Source organism: Mya arenaria, chromosome 4, assembly GCF_026914265.1.
Source record: "Mya arenaria isolate MELC-2E11 chromosome 4, ASM2691426v1".
In the NCBI taxonomy this organism is placed as follows: Eukaryota; Metazoa; Mollusca; class Bivalvia; order Myida; family Myidae; genus Mya; species Mya arenaria.
Window position 1 is genome coordinate 17,114,927 of NC_069125.1, and position 21,245 is coordinate 17,136,171.

At 35.3% G+C, this 21,245-nt stretch overlaps 3 protein-coding genes across 3 annotated transcripts; all 3 read right to left on the reverse strand.

Moving 5' to 3' along the window:
* On the reverse strand, nt 1-1,888 carry LOC128230357 (uncharacterized). The gene has a single exon (XM_052942557.1). The coding sequence runs from the start codon at nt 1,432-1,434 to the stop codon at nt 298-300; it is 1,137 nt and encodes a 378-aa protein (XP_052798517.1). The 5' UTR covers nt 1,435-1,888; the 3' UTR covers nt 1-297.
* A 154-nt stretch (nt 1,889-2,042) lies between these two features.
* On the reverse strand, nt 2,043-8,317 carry LOC128230356 (uncharacterized). The gene is made up of 7 exons (XM_052942556.1): nt 8,001-8,317; nt 6,251-7,428; nt 4,544-4,593; nt 4,386-4,420; nt 3,920-4,048; nt 2,639-2,656; nt 2,043-2,401 (listed from the first exon to the last, which is right to left on the reverse strand). Exons 1-7 carry the CDS (start codon nt 8,059-8,061, stop codon nt 2,178-2,180), a joined length of 1,695 nt encoding a protein of 564 aa, XP_052798516.1. The 5' UTR covers nt 8,062-8,317; the 3' UTR covers nt 2,043-2,177.
* Nucleotides 8,318-10,211: 1,894 nt separating this feature from the next.
* On the reverse strand, nt 10,212-20,493 carry LOC128230196 (F-box only protein 31-like). Its single transcript, XM_052942260.1, has 9 exons — nt 20,339-20,493; nt 19,696-19,755; nt 19,314-19,390; nt 18,530-18,694; nt 17,911-17,985; nt 17,169-17,257; nt 16,291-16,450; nt 15,747-15,976; nt 10,212-13,284 (listed from the first exon to the last, which is right to left on the reverse strand). The coding sequence occupies exons 1-9, from the start codon at nt 20,484-20,486 to the stop codon at nt 13,116-13,118; spliced, it is 1,173 nt and encodes a 390-aa protein (XP_052798220.1). The 5' UTR covers nt 20,487-20,493; the 3' UTR covers nt 10,212-13,115.
* Nucleotides 20,494-21,245: the final 752 nt, after the last annotated feature.

A 21,245-nucleotide genomic window follows, 5' to 3' on the forward strand; every position in this document is an offset into this window, starting at 1 on the left:
TGTACAGTTAAATAACATCTTGATAATTCATAAAACTAGTCTTGCATATATTTTGCCACCCAATTCAGGTCCAGCATTGAGTTAAAAAAGAAACTTTTATTGAAAACAATGCTAGCATCATATGATGTCAATCAACCAATCACGCTACAGCCCTTTGTTGAATTGCGTTAGTATAACGCGTTCAAAATCGTGGTCTTCATGATTTGCCACTCTTTCTTTTGTAATGGATAGAACATCCGTAAAATGCGCATTTTACCCACCACGAACGAGTCATTTTAAAGGCCAACAACATCTGGATCACTCGGAGCATTTATTCTTGCATACATACTGGCCACCAAACTCAAGTGCAGCATTTGCAATAATCTGTTCATCCATTGATGTGTATACGAAAGGAACAAACGTCCTTTTGGACACAGAAACCTTCACCGTAGCATCGTAACTTTCTACGCATGCTGGCCTAAATCCACTTGTTTCGGGTCCAAGAAGGCACGAACTAAATGTTGCTGGTGATGCAAGCAACTGTACTTTCAAACTGTAAAGTAAACTGGTGACGGAAATATTCACCGACCCACTGCAACCATCCATTTGCGCGGAAACCACGCTATTGTCTGGACGAAAATCAAGTTTTATCCCTGTACTTGGATTTCTATATCCTATCAGAAAAGCTTGAACTGTTAGCATTGAGAAATCAACAAGGCCGCCGGACATGGCGAATGTTACATTGGAAGATGGATCCATTCCTTCCGTCCAGATCCAGCTTTTGGGGAAAGATTTGCCCCAGTTTTTCTCCGTATGAGCTAAGCCTCGTCTACCTTGTATAACAGCTCCGCTTGTGAAATTCTGAATGGTATATGTGACTTGTTGTGATGAGAGACTAAACACAAACCAATGAAGAGGTAACGGAAGGTAGCCAAGCCACCCTTCGGGACCAGTGCCATCTTCATTCCAAAGCGTCGGATGTCCGATTTCAGCATGGAAACTGATGTTAGAGAGCTTGAAATTAATCTCAGTTTTGTTACCAGTCTGTTGGAAGTATCCACCTATATCACCATTATTGACTTCCCATCGAAAGTTTGATGGAGATTTAACGTTCGGATTGTCGACCACAGGTTGATCTTTTGCGGTTATTCTCAAGTTCTTTACGTCAAATTTCCCGTCAACTGACCGCAACACACAAACACCAGAATCTGCGTTACATTTCCGAAAAAGAAACGATGCCACAACAAGAGGTCCGGTCGCATTCCTTTTTGCATCAGGCAAAACACTTCCAAAAAGTAATCCAAGGCTTTCTCGACTGTCTAAATTTAATATACGAGTATACCAGCCTTCGAAGAAAGGTCCCTCTGAGGGGAACGGATGCGGGTCATACAAACTCCCAAACACGTGACACTGGAAGTTAAGACTAATCACGAATATTAAACCAACGTGCTCCATCGTTCAGAGTTAAAAGCGTGTTAAAGTATTTCGAAATGGTATTTTTCATCAGTAGATTTACAACGTTTAAGTAAGTGCCAAGAGAACGGAACTGCGATTTAAACTGTACATGCAATGATCAGCGCCAGCTTTCACTTCACATGTTCAAAAGTGTGACCTTTATCAGCATGTTACCATTTCGTAAACATCGGCGTTAACATTGTTATTTACTTTTAGTTACATCACGACAGATAACATTTAGAACAAAGTTCACGTCTCATTCATCGTCACGTGTATTTAGTTTTATATGAGGTTTTTTATTTGAACATAGCGGTTCAAATGGCAAATAATTTCCATGCCGTAAGCTGTCGGAGCTTGCAATAATAAAAATATACTCGTTGCATTTAGAAGCACAACTATGAATTAAGTGTTACTTGTATTTTTCCGAAGAAAGAAACATACTTTGAACGCACACATTTTTTTAACATGAATAGTCATATACGGACCTCCTTTTTGCAATGGATTTGAGAAATTTTGACATTTGCATTACGCATTTGCATAAAACAGTAAACGCTGCATGCATAGCCATATTTGAGGTCGACATCCGAATCAATTTCACATTTTCTTAAAACAGTTATTTCCTGTTTATTGCATGAATGCTACATTAAAATGTTGAATCAAATACATATATGTCCATAAAAAGTGCATTAAATCGTCAAGTGTTTGTTTGCACTGCAAACTGCACCGGATTGCCCGTATGCTATCTAACTCCTAGCCGTTTTCACTCTCTCAACAGTTTGATTTCTTGTCACTGGTCGCTTTTCAGAAGCAGGGCGCGTCCATTGTGGCCTTGGATTTTCTGAATACACGCGTTCCCACTCGAAGACATAATTGTCCTTAGCTTTGACTGGTTTAGAGAAATCCATTTGGGGTTGGCGTTTCACTGGTTGGCAGGAACGATGCCGTCGAGGGTTGATACTAGCTCGGGCTGAAAAACTGACACTTTTCAACAATTTATGCAACTTACATTAAGAACTATATGCTTTGTGCAATAGATATTATTTCAATAAAAGAGAACATTTCTCGTGGGTTGAAGTATTCCAAAAATGTCTCATGGATTGAAGTATTCCGAAATTGCCATGAAATCTACATAAACCGAGTTCTTATCATGACAACATGTTTATTTAGGCGAAGTTTTTTAAACAAAATATTAAACTATGCTTACCCTCAAACAAACGTTCTCCTGAAAGAAAAAGAAGATTATAGTATATTACTACTATCGTATGATAACACATGCTTGTTTTAAATGCCTTCTTGGTCGAAAACTATTTTACTTCCAACGACACCTCACAGCCATTTTAAGTCATTGTCTGATACACAGGAATGACCACGTTTCAATCATTATGTCGGAGTTTGTATCAACGATGGGGGAAATTGAATAAATGGCAGTATTTCACAGTTTACATGATAGCTTGACTTTAATCTTCAATGTTTTTAAACTGATGGCTCCAGTGAGACTTATATTTAAATGTTGTTATTATTTATAAATGTTGGGGCCAGTGCGAGGTTATGTGCATATAAACTAGTTAAAGCCCAATTCAATTCATGTTCCATTGATCGTCCCAATACGGTAATCCAATAATTTATTGATAAAGCTATTTTGATGCCAGTTTGGTCTATTTGTACGTTCGTGTCTATATTTCAGAGCAGTTTTTGTCCTAAATATTGAGCCTCTAAACATGGTTTTATATAGTAGATATTTGTTTTCTGGGCTTGTCCTTGTCGGTTTCAATTACTGGTAATCATTTTTTTTCTTTTTGGAATTGTCAATCAAAAACAATCTGTTTATTTTATCATGAAACATACAAAGAGTACAAAAACATCAACAAGCAATGTGGTCAATGGTACAGTGTTTGAGATGAATAGGCAATATATAACAATATATTTGATAAATTCATTAAGAAAACGCAGGGAAATTCTTTTATTTGTAAAATGAGTTTGAAGAGTTATTAAATCATTATATAAAGGGTGCATAATATTAATCGGTATCGTTCTTCTTTCACACTTGTAGTAAGTCTTGTAAATACAATAAGAAACCTGACTTAAAACAATGTTAACAATATTATATTCTTTTTGAGTAATTTTATACCCCAGCACAATGTGCTTAATATTCTTAATATGTTTCTGTATTCCACATCTTTTAAAGACTGTCTGAATATTGCTCCAAAAAGTTGACAATGCCTTACATGTAACAAAGAAGTGGTCATAATCTACTTCATTGCAGTATATGCATCAAGGACAATCTTTCACTTGCCAGATATATAATTTTAAATTTGTTGCTATAATATTATGTAATAACTTTATTTTAAACTGTTTGACTTTATTGTCCACGATGGATTTATGAACTATGTAATACCAAGAGTTACTGGTAATCATTAAAATAATACGATCTAATGGCCCAACACCCATTTCAATGATATTTTATTGAAGGTAGTCCAATACATACCAATATTTTCACTAGAAGGTCTGTTCTTTGTGAGCAAGATGTTCAAACTGCTAGAAGACCTGAACCTCTCAGGACCGGGCGAAGTTGCACACCGACGGTGAAAGTGTCCACACTCATGGAATGAACGGTCTGTGAAAAAAGACTTTGTACTAATTTGATTACATTAAAGTACGCTACTACGGACATATACATCCTGAAATGATCACATTGAAATGATAACATTTCAGTAAGGTACTAGCTGCAGTTCGTTCTTAATTTTTTCTACCTGCAATGAGTCAGTTTGATACATTTTGTATGAGATTGCAAATAGGTATTTTAATGATATTGTCGAATAAAATTACACAGTTGGAGAAGTCAAGTCACCCAGATTGACCAAGTACCGAATCTTATAAACTGAGACAAAAAATATCAAATCCATGCTGAACAAAATAAATCGTTACCACCTTCTATCACAGTTTCAAAGTACCTTTAATATGACGTCTTGGGTTAACCATCTTCTGTCTGCAATGCAAAATATACACTTTTAGGCTTTTAATACATGTCTTTATGGTTTAAAGCACAAAGAAATTGTTAAAACGCAATCTATTAAATTTACCAATTCAGAAACCATGACATAACGTATACCTCTCATCTTCACTTTTTGGTCTGGGAATTTTCCACAGTCTTGAGGAACTCTAAAAAACAACGAGTTTAAAGTAACACGTTTATGTACAAACGCATGTATACAATTGAAATGTTATAAAACTAATCAAGTTATTAAAGGGACATTATATAAGTTGATGCTAGTGTTGGGAATCGGTTCCAATTTTACAATCGATAATCGGTTCCACTCAAGTAACCGATTATCGATAGTACAATCGGTGTTATATAAAAATAGTTCATGTTTACTTGCTCATTGTGGCTTTCATCTGCCATTTTGTTAAAGATAACGTCTGAACACTTACTTATATTTTTTTCAATTTCTTTTTCGATGATCGATTATAACCAAATACAATCGATTATCGCCGATTTCAGGCCCAACCAATCGATTTTCGATTATAATCGATCATCGGAACATCACTAGTTGATGCAAAAACTTTTTTTTTAAGTTGAATGCTAAATCCAGTTATTTAAAAAGCGATATTTTGGCGCTTTTTCAAGCCACGTAGCTATTCATTTAAGAGACCAATTTAATAAGGCTAATATTCATTTTTAACTGTGTTCACAAATCCTATGTTTTTGTTTTTGCTACGGTGTCCGACGATATACCAAGTGAAATGTTGATGTCCAGTGACCACAAAGTATTTTGTTATCATTTGAAAGAGTCTAATACGTGAGAAAGATTATGTTAATATTATACCGACACATTGCAAACAGGCTGTTTTGACATTGAAATATCGGTGATTTCACTTCCGAAATAGTTTAAAAAAGGAATAACGCCCGGACATAACATTATCTGTAAATGTAATTAAGTTTCGGTGAATAATTTACAAATCAGTATTCAGAAAGCAACACCCTTTCCCAAATTAGATAGAATAATCAAGCATCAACATTTAAAGGGCTATACACCGTATGATGAAATAGCGGAATTATTTTTGTCGAAAACTGACCTAAACTTGGTATCATTGTGTACAATGCATTGAAACTTACTTACTAAAGTACCACATAGCTTACAATTAATCTATTTTTCGCAGTTTTTTTCGTATTTCTCCATTAAAAAAAGATTACTAGGTATGTCTACCTAGTAGAATTCATTCTTATGCGTGATTTAGTCGATGTTATCACGTGATATTATGAGTTATAAGTTATGTATATAATGCAGTGGATACAACACTGGACTGCAATTTTGGCGACACCGGTTCGAACCCGGTCTCCGACTCTTTTTTTACATTTTGGTATTTTTTTTACAATTATGATATCAAAGAGTAAATTATTTTAATGAATAATTGTCCTGAGATTCGTTACAGAATACATTTTTGGTGCCAATCTGGTGTATAGTCCCTTTAACATAAGACATATTGACGAGTGACGTAACAATGGATACGGTAATGTAATTGCCAACCAGTTATCGATTGGTTGATTTCACAGTGAAACCAAGCCTCCGACTAATGGCATACTGGGTAGCTACATTGAATATGAAAACATCTAAACCAAATCATTCAATGTGCCTATAGCCAATGTATAAATAAAATGACAAGCTTATTTATAATCGAATACCTCATAATATGGTTCACTATGTACAATGAAATACTATCATAATTATAAATATACATCCTACGTTGATATACCGATCATACGTGAAATCAATCACAATTTCAGACAATATCAATCACAAGCTACAGGCAACCTTACCGAATGCTTATTGTTCAGAATAATCATCTGTGTGCTCGTATTCTGAGCATCGTAGTGTCTGCTTGCATCCAGGCGGTATCTTGTTCTTCCTCGCGGACTTACATCCGGGTTCTCAATTAGAATCACTCCAGGTTTGGAATATGTCGATTGGCTATACCTCTTGTTAGTATCATCTTTGGCGTCCCCGTTTGTAATGTGTACTGGCGTTACCAATCCATGACCAGTGCCGTTCCTTGGAATTGTTTTATTTGTTAAAATCGATGGAACATGTTTCTCGTCCTTCATTATTTCATGCAAAAGCCGAGGGACTGGTTCTTTAGTATGTTTTATAGAGGAACCAGGGACACTGCCCTGGCCTGATTTATCCCCCTTCGTTGCCGTAGTGCCAGAATCAAAAACTGATTTTTGAGAACTCTTCCGTGAAGGTTTTGAGCTATCCTTCATGAAATGCTCCTCAATCAGCCTCCTAAGGTCGTCTGGAAGGTATGGATGTCTTGATCGTTCTTTCACTTTCCCTGTACTGTCAATTTCCCCAGATTTTGATACAATGTTACTGACTCTGATATCTACATCAAGTGATGGTCGAGTATCCTTGGTAACCTGCCTATTGCACCGCTTGTTATTTCTTGTAGGCTTTTTTGTTTCACTCTTATGATCACTTGTCTTCTTGTATGCTAACACGGTGCGGTGATCTCGCTCATTCACTTTGCCAGCACTGTTGCGATGACGTATCCCCTTCTTAGCTCCTTTTGTTTTGTTGGTCTTCAGAGAAGACACATTCTCGCTCTCTTTTGTATTCAATGATATTGAACCTGGAATGCTTCCAGTTTCATTCAATTTTGTTTGCTTTTCATTGCTGCTATGCTCCGTTGAAGTGTTTGTTTCCCGACTTGGAGAAAAAGTATCTGCTTGTTGATATGCACTTTCTCCGTTCACATATTCCGGCTTATCTATCAAATTTGATTGGTTGTTGTTATTGATTGGTTCAATGTTAATACTTATCTGTTTAACGGCTTTTTCAGTTTGATCATAATCTTGCGCTGGACCTTCATTAATATTTTCTGTTGTATCACATATTTGTTCGTTTCCTTTCGCTGGACCAGCGTCTATATTCTGTATTTCGCTTATATCTTGAAAACTCACCGATCTGACCTCTTTAACACTTTCTTTAATTGACCCTTCAGGATGAAAAAGAAAATCAACATAAGCAGGGTTATACGAATGATAAAACTGTAAAGCATCCATTTTTGTCACCTTACAGATTTGTTTAGATGTGTATGTCCATAAGGTTACGGGTTAAATCACAATTTGGTAGATTTCGTCTTAATTAAAATGTATTAAACTGCTAATGATCAGAAAACAAACATATGCTCAGCTATAGTAGAGTTTAAGCAAATATCGCTACAAAGAATTTATGGATCAGCCTGCGGACTTCCCCCATTAACCATTTGACACCTTGCGAATCCCTACAACAGAATTGCCCCTGAACAACGCGCAATTATAGTAAGATTTAATTTCAATTTGAGTAACCCGCCTACAATTAAAGTATATTCCGTTCGTTCGTGTTTATTTGAATATGAAAATAAAAATAAAGGCTTGACACTTAACATTTTGATTAATTTAAATATGTTTTCCATTCATCCATCTAAAATACAATTTATGTGAAGTTGATATTTTGATTATTATTATAATTTGTTACATCGATTTACTTAAGTTTATATAAATATAATGTTTTACAAAATAAAATTACCTTTCTTTGCGGCGTGCCTTTCTAATTCGTCCACTACCGCCTTTAGAATCCGTTCTGTCATATCTTGACCGTTAAACTAGGTATTAGTAGTATGAACACTATCCTCTTTCAAAATATTGATGCCGATTGTAATGGGTTTTCGGATATAAACAATCCTTAAGGATAATATTTCATTTTTTGGTTTGAACTTAAACTAAAATTCCATTAACTGCTCCATTTAATCCAAACATTAAAGCCTAAAGTAAGTCAGAATCAAAACAAAATGAAGTATTGTTTAAATGTAATTACAATGAACAGATATTGCCACATATTTACGAACTGACAGTATTTATGGATTGAAAACTAAAACTGATGTTTATGAGTCAGTTTTCATAACATTGGCAACTATAATTGTTCGTATAATTAGCATATTTTGGTGTAATTATATATATATGACTAGTTGTTTAAAAATCCTTTTGAGAATAGTTTTAATGTCTGAAAATAACAATTATTCAATTTTTGTTCTGTTCACGCACCGATTTTCAGGATAGGACGTAAAAAATAACTTGTTTGTTTTCACAAACCCGACCGACTTTATATTTTCCTCCCGACCATACACTTTTTACCATAGTGTGGACTTTTTTCCGTAATTTCCAAACAAAATGTTCACTTATAAGTGAATATATTAATATTTGACCATTTTATATTTGAAACTGTCTACAATAGTGATATACCCTTTTATAGGTCGGTTTGGCTCAGAACACCGCCCCCCCCCCCCCAAAAAAAAAAAGAAAAAAAAAGAAAGAAAGTTATGCCTACTTAACGACCCTATTGTTTTTTGAGATGTCAGTGGAAATAAAGAACTCTTTTGTTTCGTTCCGAATTTAGATCTCAGTTAAACAGCGAACTATTTCATACGGTGGCATTGAGGTGTCGCGTGAGGCTTTTTCATCTCGTGAACATAACTATCTAACTCGTCTCCACGAACAGGAGATAAGTGGTAGCGAGAAAGTAAGTCATGCCCACGGGATAACTTAGTCATGGGAAAGCTGGGAACGCTGAGATAGTAAGTCGTTGTAACTGGATAACTTAGTCCTGGGAACACTGGGAACGCTGAGATAGTAAGTCGTTGCCACGAGATAACTTAGTCCTGGGAACGCTTTGGTAGTAAGTCGTTGCCACGAAATAACTTAGTCGTAGTAACGCTGAGATAATAAGTGGTTGCCACGAAATAACTTAGTCCTGGGAACGCTTTGATAGTAAGTCGTTGCCACGGAATAACTTAGTCCTGGGAACGCTTAGATAGTAAGTCGTTGCCACGGAATAACTTAGTCCTGGGAACGCTTAGATAGTAAATCGTTGCCACGATATAGCTTATTCGTGGGAATGAGATAGTAAATAAGTTGTGGTCGGCAGATAAACATTGTTTTACAAAAGTCACATCGATGCAACCATAGTTTCAAGATAAACTACTCAATTTATTATTATACTACTAGGTATGTTTTCCTGTTTGTCTATCTTGATTTTTCTTTCACTTTTCTTTGTTTCCGGTGCTTTCTGTAAGAATTATCAGTTTTGTTCATAACACTAATTTGTTTTCCCTTGGTTTCTGTACTTTTGGCTATGCAATTTGGTTGTTTCCGCGAAAATAACTCGCTTAATGTAAAAAGTGTTGGCTTTCACACGAGATTGTGCTTTTTGCCATGCTTTTCGGGGGTTTCCGTGCTTTTCCTTGCTTTTTGGTGTCTAGTCATACCCCTTTTGAATGATATAGAATCTTTTTTTTAAATATTATTTAATTAGAAAATTTTGCAAGATGAAAATAAGTACGGGCATCAATTCACCCCAGAAGAACAATTCACATAAACATGTAGGAACAATTCAAAAGAAACGAGTCGGTGTACATGTGTTTTGTAGCCAAAATATTCTTCTCATTAGAATGGATTTATTGATAAACTACAACTATAAAGATATAAAGGACATGACAAAGATGTGTTAATGGGAGGTGGAAACAAAACACGAGTTTTCAGTTCATATTTATTTCAATACCGCATAAGTTATGGAGAACTGATATGTATTAATTTAAGAGTATACAGAGCTGTTAGAAATAGCAGATGCGCTGGGGGGAGGGGGCATCCGGCGCGTGCCCCTCCACCCCCCCCCCCAAAAGACACCATTTTGGGCTAAACATTGTTAAAATGTTCAGATGGGAATACCCCCCCCCCCCCCCCGTCAACATTTTAAACCAAATATATTTCGGAGACAGAGGCAGAGGCGCCAGTCAAAAGGTTACACCCCTTAATCATTACGCCCCCCCACTAACGTCAATTCCTATAACCGCCCCTGGTATGTATGCACATCCAAAGAAGAACATCCCAAATATCATAGGATACCATGATTGGTTTCAAAAAGCCGCTACGTAAATAACTTGGTTCACAAAATATATTCAATACGCAAGTCTCTCAGTCCATAAACTACTTAACAATACCATAAATTCTAAACCTCTGGTTATAATTATGTTAGAAACCTTCTACTTATTTGTCATTAATACAAAAGATCTTTATTGCACTTAAATCACAACATGTGAGTGAACACGTTCATAGTTTGTTTCAATGCTGTACATAGTATTAGAACGCTAATGCAAAAGAAAAATATGGTCGAGCGTAATTTTTTTGTAGGAACAATATTGTTTTGGTAACTTAGTTATGACGTTATTTTTAATTAAAACAAAAATATTTTCATCGTGTGAGATTGCCTTTTAGACTGCGGTACGTTTCAAAACCATTATCAATACAATGATACCTACACGTTTATCAAAATCAATGAAACCATTTAAAACACATTTGAAGGAAAACATGGTGTTGGGCTTAATGTGAAAACAGTTCAAAGGTACCAAATGGTGACTCAACCAATGTATAAACCTCGTTCAAAATAAAAGCTAAATGATTTTATTTAAATATGCAATTTACGGTAACATTTAAATCATTTATATAACTATTAATATAACATATTAAGTATAAGAATAAGTAATGTGTTCCGTATATTTGCTTATTACTTTGCAAAGAACTTGTCCAGATAATGTCTCCTGAATATCAAGCAGAAAATATTTTAAATACAATACTTCGAGATAACGAACACTCGATATAACCGAAGTACCAGAAGTGTATAACTTCACTGAGAAAAAATCGAAAAAAGTTCGACATAACTAGAACATCGAGCTAACAGAGTTCGAGTTTAGGCTGAATATTCAGAAACGCCCCGACCGGGACTCGAACACGCAACCCCTTCGACGGACACGCTCAAAGCTATAACATAAGAATACCTTAAATCCCCCCATAAATAATAATAAGCATATAATATATCACAGACACCCCTTTTCCCCAAACATGGTACGAAAAGATTCTGGCAAAGATGGACATGAAATTAATCGTTTTAACCAATAACTAATAAGCCACGATGTATAAAGCGTAGCAGATGTCATGCTTGAAGGTACAATTTAAATCCGTATATACCATTTATGAAGACAATACTATTTTTTCAAAGCGCAGCATTCGATAACCTATGCACCCCGTCCCAACTAGAGCATGTTAGAAAAAAATGGTAAGTAAGAGTGAAAGAATTAGAAATGAACAAAGTAAATAGGAAACATACAAGGGAAAATATCAATGTAGGTTAAAGGTCGCAAAATACCTCCCATTTGTTTCAGATTAATATCAACGACAGTTTTTATTGGAAAATAAATCGAAGTAAAATGGGAGATTCCTTTGAAATAATGGGTCCAATCGTTATAATTATTGCATAATTTACAAGTTGTCATTGTAATTTATTAATGTTATGAGCTTAATAGAATTCTATTCCGTAGTCATTGATTAAGACCTTTGACGCCCCTATCTATGTTTAAAGCTTAAATAATTAAATTCCCAATTTCTTTCAGTAGTTTCTGAGTTATGCTTTAGACAACTTTGTTTGATTAGAAGCGAAGAACAGGGGGAGGGGGTAACTTTTGTTAGTATGTGTCCTAGCGTTAAAGCTGCACTCTCACAGATTGAACGTTTTGACAACTTTTTTATTTTTTGTCTTGGAACGAGCCAATTTTTGCGAAAATACAAGGAAACCAGTAATATAAGACTGCTGACAAAAATTAGATCGCAGATTGTTATATTTAAGTTAAAAAAATAATGTTTTATGCTTTTTCTTAAATCGTTAGTAACGGTTTAAACAATAAAACATTAACTTTCGAACGGAAATAATGAAAATCTGAGATCTGGTCTTTTGTCAGCAATCTTTTATCATTGGTTTGCAGATATTAACGCAAAAATTTGCTCTTTCCAAGATAAAAAATAAAAAAAGTTGTAAAAAGGGTAAATCTGTGAGATTGCAGATTTAAGCACAACTTCCCATTGCCATATATCAATGTGCAGATCAAAATAATTTCTTCTATTCGTTTCAGAGCGATGTTTCAGCCATCTTTTTCTGAAGACATTCAAAGAAGGGAGATAACTGCAAAATTGCCTAACAGTTGAAAAGACTACGTGGTGTACAATTCAATGTTGTTACATATAAATGATCAAAAAATGAATTCATTGCTTTTGAACAATGCCCTGGACACAATCTGCTTTAACATATTGAACAAGGGAATATAACTATGCAACAAAGTATCCAAGAGTTATAATTATTACTAGGAACACAACTTGGTAATGCCATCTATATATGGTCCAAGTTCCAAGCAATTTCATCAGGTCAATTCTGAGCTCTGCTCTGGACATATATTGTTTGAAGAAAAAGAAGGAGGATAAAATAAAGAAAAAGAATAAAGATAAACTACAGTTTAGCTCCTTTCGTCGAAAGGGGGGGGGGGTACATTTGTCTCTCTTCATCAAAAGGGAGTATATGAAAATAACATGTCCCAGACATTTTCATACATGGAAACGCACATATTCTCATCAGCATTTCTAAAAATAAAACTCTTTTCCCACATTAACCTCATGTAAATTTTCAGAAATATGTAACATGTATAGTATATAAAAATGGAGTCAAATAATTGTTTTTTTTTAGATATTGCTATGACCACAAAACTGCAAATAAACATGTCCAACGTTCCTGAGAAAGCTCCACGTATATTCGCAAGTGAAAAGGTCATCGCTCGTAGGTTTCAAACTGCTCCTTGACTTTAACGTACAGGGAAAAGTGATGAAGGCCAATCCACATAACTCCAAACATCTCCTCATTAAAAACCATGAAATGCACGGGGATTTGTTGGGGGTCAGTGTAGCCAGTGGGTGACACGGTGCCCAGGGCATGGTATCTGCGGATTAAGAGAAAAATATTTGGTTTTGTATTCGTATAATGGAAGCCAATGGCAAAACAAGTAATAACAACATAACGCTCATGACGCATTTTGACACTGTGTTACGCAATATTATACTTATTAAGGTTAGAGACCACTAAATAAATAAAATACATGAGAAGAAAGTACCACTTGTGTATTACACACTCATCAACGTTCGAAACAAGAGCTGTCGTAAGACAGCACCCTCGACTAAGCCGCTTTGACTTAGAAGAGAATTCCATAACGATGTATTATGTGCCTGTCAAAAGCAATAAAACAATCAAATTAAAAAGTGAACAAGAATCGCGATGTGACAAAACCAGGTTTTAAATGATTGGCAGAAGAGATTCAGTTTCAACTGCTTTCTTCTATGTTTTCTGTAACAGTGACCTTGATCCTAAGGACCCCAAACACACATCCAAGGAAGTCATCCATAAATTCTTCCCACATATCAAGTTTAGTCACAGTATGTCAACCATAACTGAAACAGTAATCTATTTTTAGAAACAGTGACCTTGACCCTAGGGGCCAAAGGCAGTCCATGAAAGCTCTGCATAAACTTGACCTATATACCAAGTTTGGTCACACTATGTCAACCCTTACTTGAGTTATTCAGGGGCCATATTTTGGATAAAAGATAATATGGAGTTATCTAACCTCATTATGTGATGGCCCTGAACAACTGTGTGAAGTATTAAGTCAAATGAATGAAGGATATTGCACTTATAAGTGAAAATCCCAACTTGCCCTTAAACTTTAACCTGCCCTAAAACTTTAACCGAAGTCAATCAGGGGCCATAACTTGTATGAAGGATAATATGGAGTTATGTAACCTCATTGTGTGATGGTCCTGAACAACTGTGTTAAGTATTAAGTCAATTGAACGAAGGGTATAGAGTGATTAATAAATATCCCAACCTGCCCTAAAACTTTAACCTTAGTTTCATAGTCAATCAGGGGCCATCATTTGTATAAAGGATAATATGGAGTTTTCTAACCTCATTATGTGATGGCCCTGAACAACTGTGTGAAGTATTAAGTCAATTGAAGGAAGGGTATTGGACTTATAAGTGAAAATCCCAACTTGCCCTAAAACTTTAACCGGACGCCGACGCAGGGGCGAGTAGTATAGCCCTCCTTATTCTTCGAATAGTCGATCTAAAAAGGTAAGATTCTTAAAAAAGATAAAATTGGATGAACGTAACCACTATGCAAGTGACAACATCCGGTGAAGGAGAAAAATTAATGCTGTGAAAATGTATACAAAAAATATCAAGTAGATCCAGCATGTTCAGCAAAATACTTAAATCACAAACCATTTAGCTTAGTAACAAACAAAGATGTCATGTAGCAAATGTTCTGCGATGGTATAACCATGCTTTGAATCAATGTCATGTGTGATAAAAGAAAAAAAGTTCGACTTTGATGAAATCTGCCCTCTTAAGGCGGCATATAAATATATGCATTAATAAAAAAATAATAATTAATAGCTACGTGGCTACTAATTAACCAGTTAAACAAGCGCCAAAATATCGCTTGTATTGTTTTATCTGTACACAAATCACATTTGTTTTCGTTTTAAAAAATAAGTCTAATGAGTTTAACAGGATCATTTTAAATTGTGCGCCTTTAAAGGGAGTCGCGCATGTGTTGGGACTAAAAACTATTTTTCCCGGTAATGCATCTGAAAACAAGTATTTTATCATAATTTTACTCTATGATATCAAAATACAGAAGCCTTAACCACATTACAACTAGAACTTATATAAAACGATAGATGTGTTGACCTTCCAACAATACACTGATAACATCATGTGATAATGATCATGTGATAAAGTCAATCGACCAATCATGCAACAACGAACAGCTCATAGTCGTTATTAGCATTAATGAAAATTGTGGTCTTCAAACGACAAAGTCGAGATTTTAGCAAATATTAACACCAGCTTAAGGGTTCCAGCTTTTGGTATCCTAGTTTTTACACTCCTTATGATTTGCCACACTTAATTTCATCGTACATAAAACTGCATTTTACAAAAACATGAGCGAGTCTCTTTAAAATGACACTCTTATTCAAAAGCAATACATACACATATATAAAAAAACATAAATTTCAGGTGATAAGCCTTTAACTACTTCCTTCATTTATGAAAATATTATCACTGATAACAAGATTGTAACCATGTATTTAATAGCTAAAAACGCAACCATATTAATCATTGGTGAGTGCTAAAAGATTGACTGTGATCTGCTGTCCTGTCATAACTTTGAAATATCGGCTACACCTTTCTTTTGAATTAAACTTATTATTTTTCATAAAAGCCATCGATTTCGACATTTATTTATCCTTTCTGGTATATTAAAACAATTGTATTAAATGTGGTAAATCTTATTTGGGAGTAAGAGTACATCTTTAAGAACTGATTAATATCTAATACCTGCATAAACAAAACGTGGGTGGATCGAACCCATCGGTTTGGCCAAAGTTTGTAGGATCATGAAACGGCTGTCTGAATGTATCACAATCTTCTCCCAGAATCGGGGGCGGGTCATCTGGGTTTAGTGCACGGATACTGGCATGTGACTGCTGTTGCTCTGCAGTCAACACCATTGGTTTCTGTAGATTGACCTCTATACTTACCTCTCCCGCGGGAACATTGCTGTCACCCTGCAAAGTAAATTATCATGTACAAACAAATTCAAATACGAGTTAAACTCACTGAGGTGTTACTCACTTAGCAGTTGTTTTCCTTAACAAACACTTAAATGCGAAATTGAAAAGTTTGGTTTCCATCATATTTTTTAAATGATTGTCAACAATAGAACTTTATATGATGTTGAATCAATTTTACAAGCATTGTGTCCGCAATTCACATAAAATTATTTGTTTCGATATCTGACCCTGTTAAGCATGAACGATTTATAACTTGATAACCACTTACATGATTATACTTGTTAATTAAATTTGAAAAGTCATGTCACCGATATTTTTGATGCTAACGCCTTCTGTTTCTCCATGTCGTACGTCAACAATAACAGTGCACTGTACATCCCTTTAAACAAGCCGGGTCCAATAGGAAATTGGGAACCAAAAGTACCTGTGATAGCAGGCATGCGCAGTCTTTCAAATACTTGTTTTGACCTGAAAGAAAATTGACTAAAATTAGGAAAAACAATAATACAGGATTAATTGCTTCCTGACCGTTAGTCATATTGAAATGATCTGAACTGATGCCTTGAAGCAGTTTGCTTTGCATATTGCACATGCTATCAGGGTGAGAAATCACGTGACTTCAACGGGGTTCTCACATGGGTCACCACGGGTCAAAACCGATGTAAACAAACAAGTAAGTGACGTTAATTTCTAAATAACTCTTTTGACAGAAAAGATATAAAAATATTTCTGAACCTTAAAAAGACTATGTTTTTTTTCTGTTTCTACTCGTGTATTTTTTTTAATTTCCTTGTATTTTAAGAATGCAATCCTTGGCCAAAATGTATTGACGCAATTTTGTAGAACTGTGGTATATTTCGGTACTGGTACCCAGCTAGTAGATTAGTCCAAGGGAGATAACCAGGAACCAGGACCTGGGAAGAGGGGAGGCGAATCCGAGGCATGAGGCTCGGAGCATGCTTGCGGTAGTTCAAGGTAAAAAGCCACTTTCTTAGACGAATATACGGGTTATGCAGATACATTTAGAAAAGGTAATTGTCCCAAATAACCTATGCTAATTGGTTTATTAAAGTAAGCTGGAAAAACACCACAGAACGATGCAAAGATGTCTGCGCCGTGAAACCTTCGCCAATTTATTGGCCTGAACAATAAATATGGTTGAAAGTAGGAGATGTTCCTGACTTACTGGACTATCTCCTTGAATCGTTGGTCTGTAAGGCTGTTCATCCCATGCATACCCCGCAAGTCACACTCTGCGCGAAACCGCCGCAATACCTATAAAGTAGGGGTAAGTTTATTCAATATTACACAGTGGCGGATGCGAGGTCAAGATGTAAGACACTTGACCGTCAACTTAATAATCGTAGATCGTAGGATCCCCCCGCTTCACAACTAAAACACTTATCGTTTTATGGGAGGGACGTTTAATGGGAGTCCAGTGTGATACCTGCTCTAAACCTGTGTACTTTTATAAACAAGGGTAGCTCTAACCAAGGTTACATTCTGTATGTGCATTGTGCCCCACATTCTATCAACAAGAATTAAAACTAACACGGTTAAAACATAAACAGACCGAGGAACAGCGGCTTAAATGTTATAAAATGTGGGTTAAGCTGGTTTATTAAACATTTGAAATACTGTACACTTGCATTCTACTAGCCAACACCCTACACATATGTGCTACCTTCTATGCATTTAACTATTTTGTCAACTTCATTATTTGAAAGTAGAACTTAGTTATACAATGCAATCTACTTGCCAACATACTACATATAAGTGATGTCTTATATGCATCAAGCTTTTTAGTCATTTTCTTTAATCTAAAGTGGAACTTCGGTATACAAAGTTATTACGGAACACCAAAGAGTGGAACTTAAAACGGATATTATTATTATTGTTTAGAATTTAGATAAAACTGAATCTTTTACCTCTTCAATCTGACCCCTATCTGGGTGTGAAGAATCACCGAGTTGTACATGAAAACTGTCCCCATTGACATCTTCCTGAATTGTAACTGTTAATTGTAGGCTACACTCACAAACAAGATATGTTGTAGCTACGAACACTAATGAGACAATTTAAAAATTAATATTACAAATATTTATTCATATCGCATAATTCCTTTAAACTCATTCGAAGCTCCTCGGCCACTTTTATCGAAAACAACCTCAGATGTAATTGGACGGTTTACATACTCAAAGAGCGGTACGTTTAAGTCCAATGCAATATATCGCGTATTTATTTTATTTAGCAGTTAAACTTTATGACTTAACTCTTGGGAAACTTTTTTATGTTTGCAATTATACACTTCACTGGCAATCAAATTAATCTTAGGTATGCATTAACACGTTAAAACACTAAATTAAATTAATAATATAATTCAAAAAAATACGAACTACTCAAACTGATACATCCGAGGTTATTTTCGATAAAAATGGCCGAGGAGTTCCGAATGCTTTAAACCAAACAAAATAATGTCCCAAAAAGAAAATCTTTAAGAAAGTGAAAGAATATACTGAAAAAAAAACGTATTAATTACACGGGTACCTTTTCAATAGTACACGTTACGTCAACGTCAAGATGACGTCGATACCATGTAACGTTGACATTGCCATCAACGAAACTAATGCTAAACAGCCGAATTCTCTCCAAATTGTCTCTTATGTCTTTTTTACCAAAATACTCGTACGCCACTATTCGACCTTTTTCGTACTGAAATCAACAAATATTTGTTATGTTTTAAAGCAGTTTTAATGTACTCTTACAAAGCAAATTGTTGACAGGATTGTATTGGTTAAAAAAATATTGCATTTGCTAAAATAAAGATTACAAACACTGATTATTTATTGTTTATATCATTGACTCTACATTGGACGTTTTAACATACATCATTTGAGTGAATGAAGTAGCTGAAGATACATATGTCATTGACTTTCAACTAGAGACTATAAGAACTGAGCAGTGTTTTTCCCTCACCAGTCTGGTAACAGGGCGATGGGAAAGGCTGGTGTGTGTGGGGGGGGGGGGGGGGGCTTTGTGATTGGGAAAAATGTGTTATCTTGGCTAAAATTGAGAATTCTATTTCATCTTAAAATATATTTCATACACAAAATATGTTAGTGACCATTGTTTTAAAACATAGGTTTTCAAAACATAAAATTTGGAAAAAATGTATGTTTGAATATTCGAATTGGGCCGTCTTTCGGTCACGAGTTGGCCCGGAAAAAACACTCCAAAAGCAAGCAATGTTGCGAAAGAGCCTCACAATAGGATTGAAATAAGAACTTTTACAAGCGTGAAAGATTACTCGAAGTAGGAATTATTCACTCACAGTTATATGCACCAAACCACCATAGCAATCTGTTCTTCTCCTTTTAAGTCCAAGAAGAAATCCGTAGTTATTTAGAACTGGAATTAGAAAAAAAATATACATTGATATCAACGTCTGTATACACTATATTCCATATGAACAGCCGCTTCAGAGTCTTTGACGATTTCTGTTTTGGCGACTCTACGCTACGTTTAGGGGAGCATAATGAATGTCCAAATGTAAAAAGTTCCCATTATTAATATTGTGGCTAAATACAAGAGTTTTTTTTTCATATAACTATACTATATAACTGCGAGGTCATTTTGTACTGTACAATAATGTTGATATAATGGCACTTAACAACTTAATATGAGATTTAAATTTACGTAAACAGTACACGTACCCTTCGAATAAACTTCTCTAAATGAACACGACCAGCCTTCAACATCGGTAAACTTGAACTCTGAAATGTCAAAGTAAATTGATATCGTAATTTACATCCAGCATTCTTGATGTGATACGGCTTAAACATATTTATTTCAAAGTTACATGATATACACAATTTGAGCACAATCAATGGATTATTATATCTACGGTATTGTAATACCACATGAAAAACAGACAAGTGATGTATGCTCACATAAAAATAATAACAAAACGGAAAAGTAAGCTTTGAAACTTAAACTTAAACTATGGCTCGCTTTCTTATGTCAATTCAGTGCAGTATTTATTGACAACTAATACAGTTACACTGACAAAAATAAACTGTAAATAGCATTGATGGTTGATAACAAAAGTTACTACTAACTAGATAAGACGTTGACCTGTTGGCCATCAGAAGCCATTTATTCCAAAGTATGATTTATACTGTGTAGCTCTTTTAAAATATAAACATTTTTAAGACTAAGATAAAGAATAAAAGTATTTTTATCGAATCAGCGATCTCATAATGATGTAGTATGCTGTGATAATACAATTCCAATATGTATCCGAAATATTTTTATCCGAATTCATGATAACTTTAGTAAACAAACACGTTTACTCGCCTTTTAAACATCGCTGCTGCCATAATATTCCGCTATTTGATAAATCTCGCAATAAAGTGCAAGATAGAGAAATTCTAGCTAAATCCTTTCCCTTTAAATATGACAAAATAAACGTCAAAACCTCCGGCGGAAGATCTGTCAAATTCATTTTTCCGCGAGAGTTACCTCCCTTATTTTGTCGGTATATTTGTGAGTTGTATAAATCGACTTGTAGAAAATGTAATTAGTATAATAATCATAGAATGCACGGCAATATATAAATGTTGCAATAAATAACGGTTATACTTTTGTTTAATAGTAGTGTACGGGTTGACATTTAAAACAATACTAGCATAGATTATATAGATTAGTATACGTATAAACTAAAAACGCACAAAGTTTAAACGGTTATCGATCGCATTCCCAAGATGAAACGATGGTTTGTGATAATACTATTGAAGGGACTCGTTCACAGAGACTCGTTCAAAGATGTTATGTAAGTAACGATTGATTGGAATTGAATTAGTTTGATTACATTTATAAATAAACACCAAACAGCAATTGGCAGATGCCTGTATGTATGTGTATGTATTTCTTTAGACCTTGCGGTCAAGGATAACCCGTGAAAGTGCAAGCACTTATTTCCAACGGGGTCCTTAAGGGACAGCACGCTGAAGAGACAGTGGTGGGATACAAGGAAGTCCGGGTGCGATACCCTAGCTCTTTTTCGAAGAGACCCCTTGGTTCTTTTACGTGCTCGGTGTAAAGCACCGATACACGGGGTACCACTCCCCTGGGTAAAACCAGTACTGATAACACCACTTTTCCAAGCACTACCCTTTAAAAGCCAAGCGCCAGGCAAGGGAGCTACTTGTACCAATTTTTATTGTATTTTGGTATGACGCGGCCACGGGTCGAACCCACGACC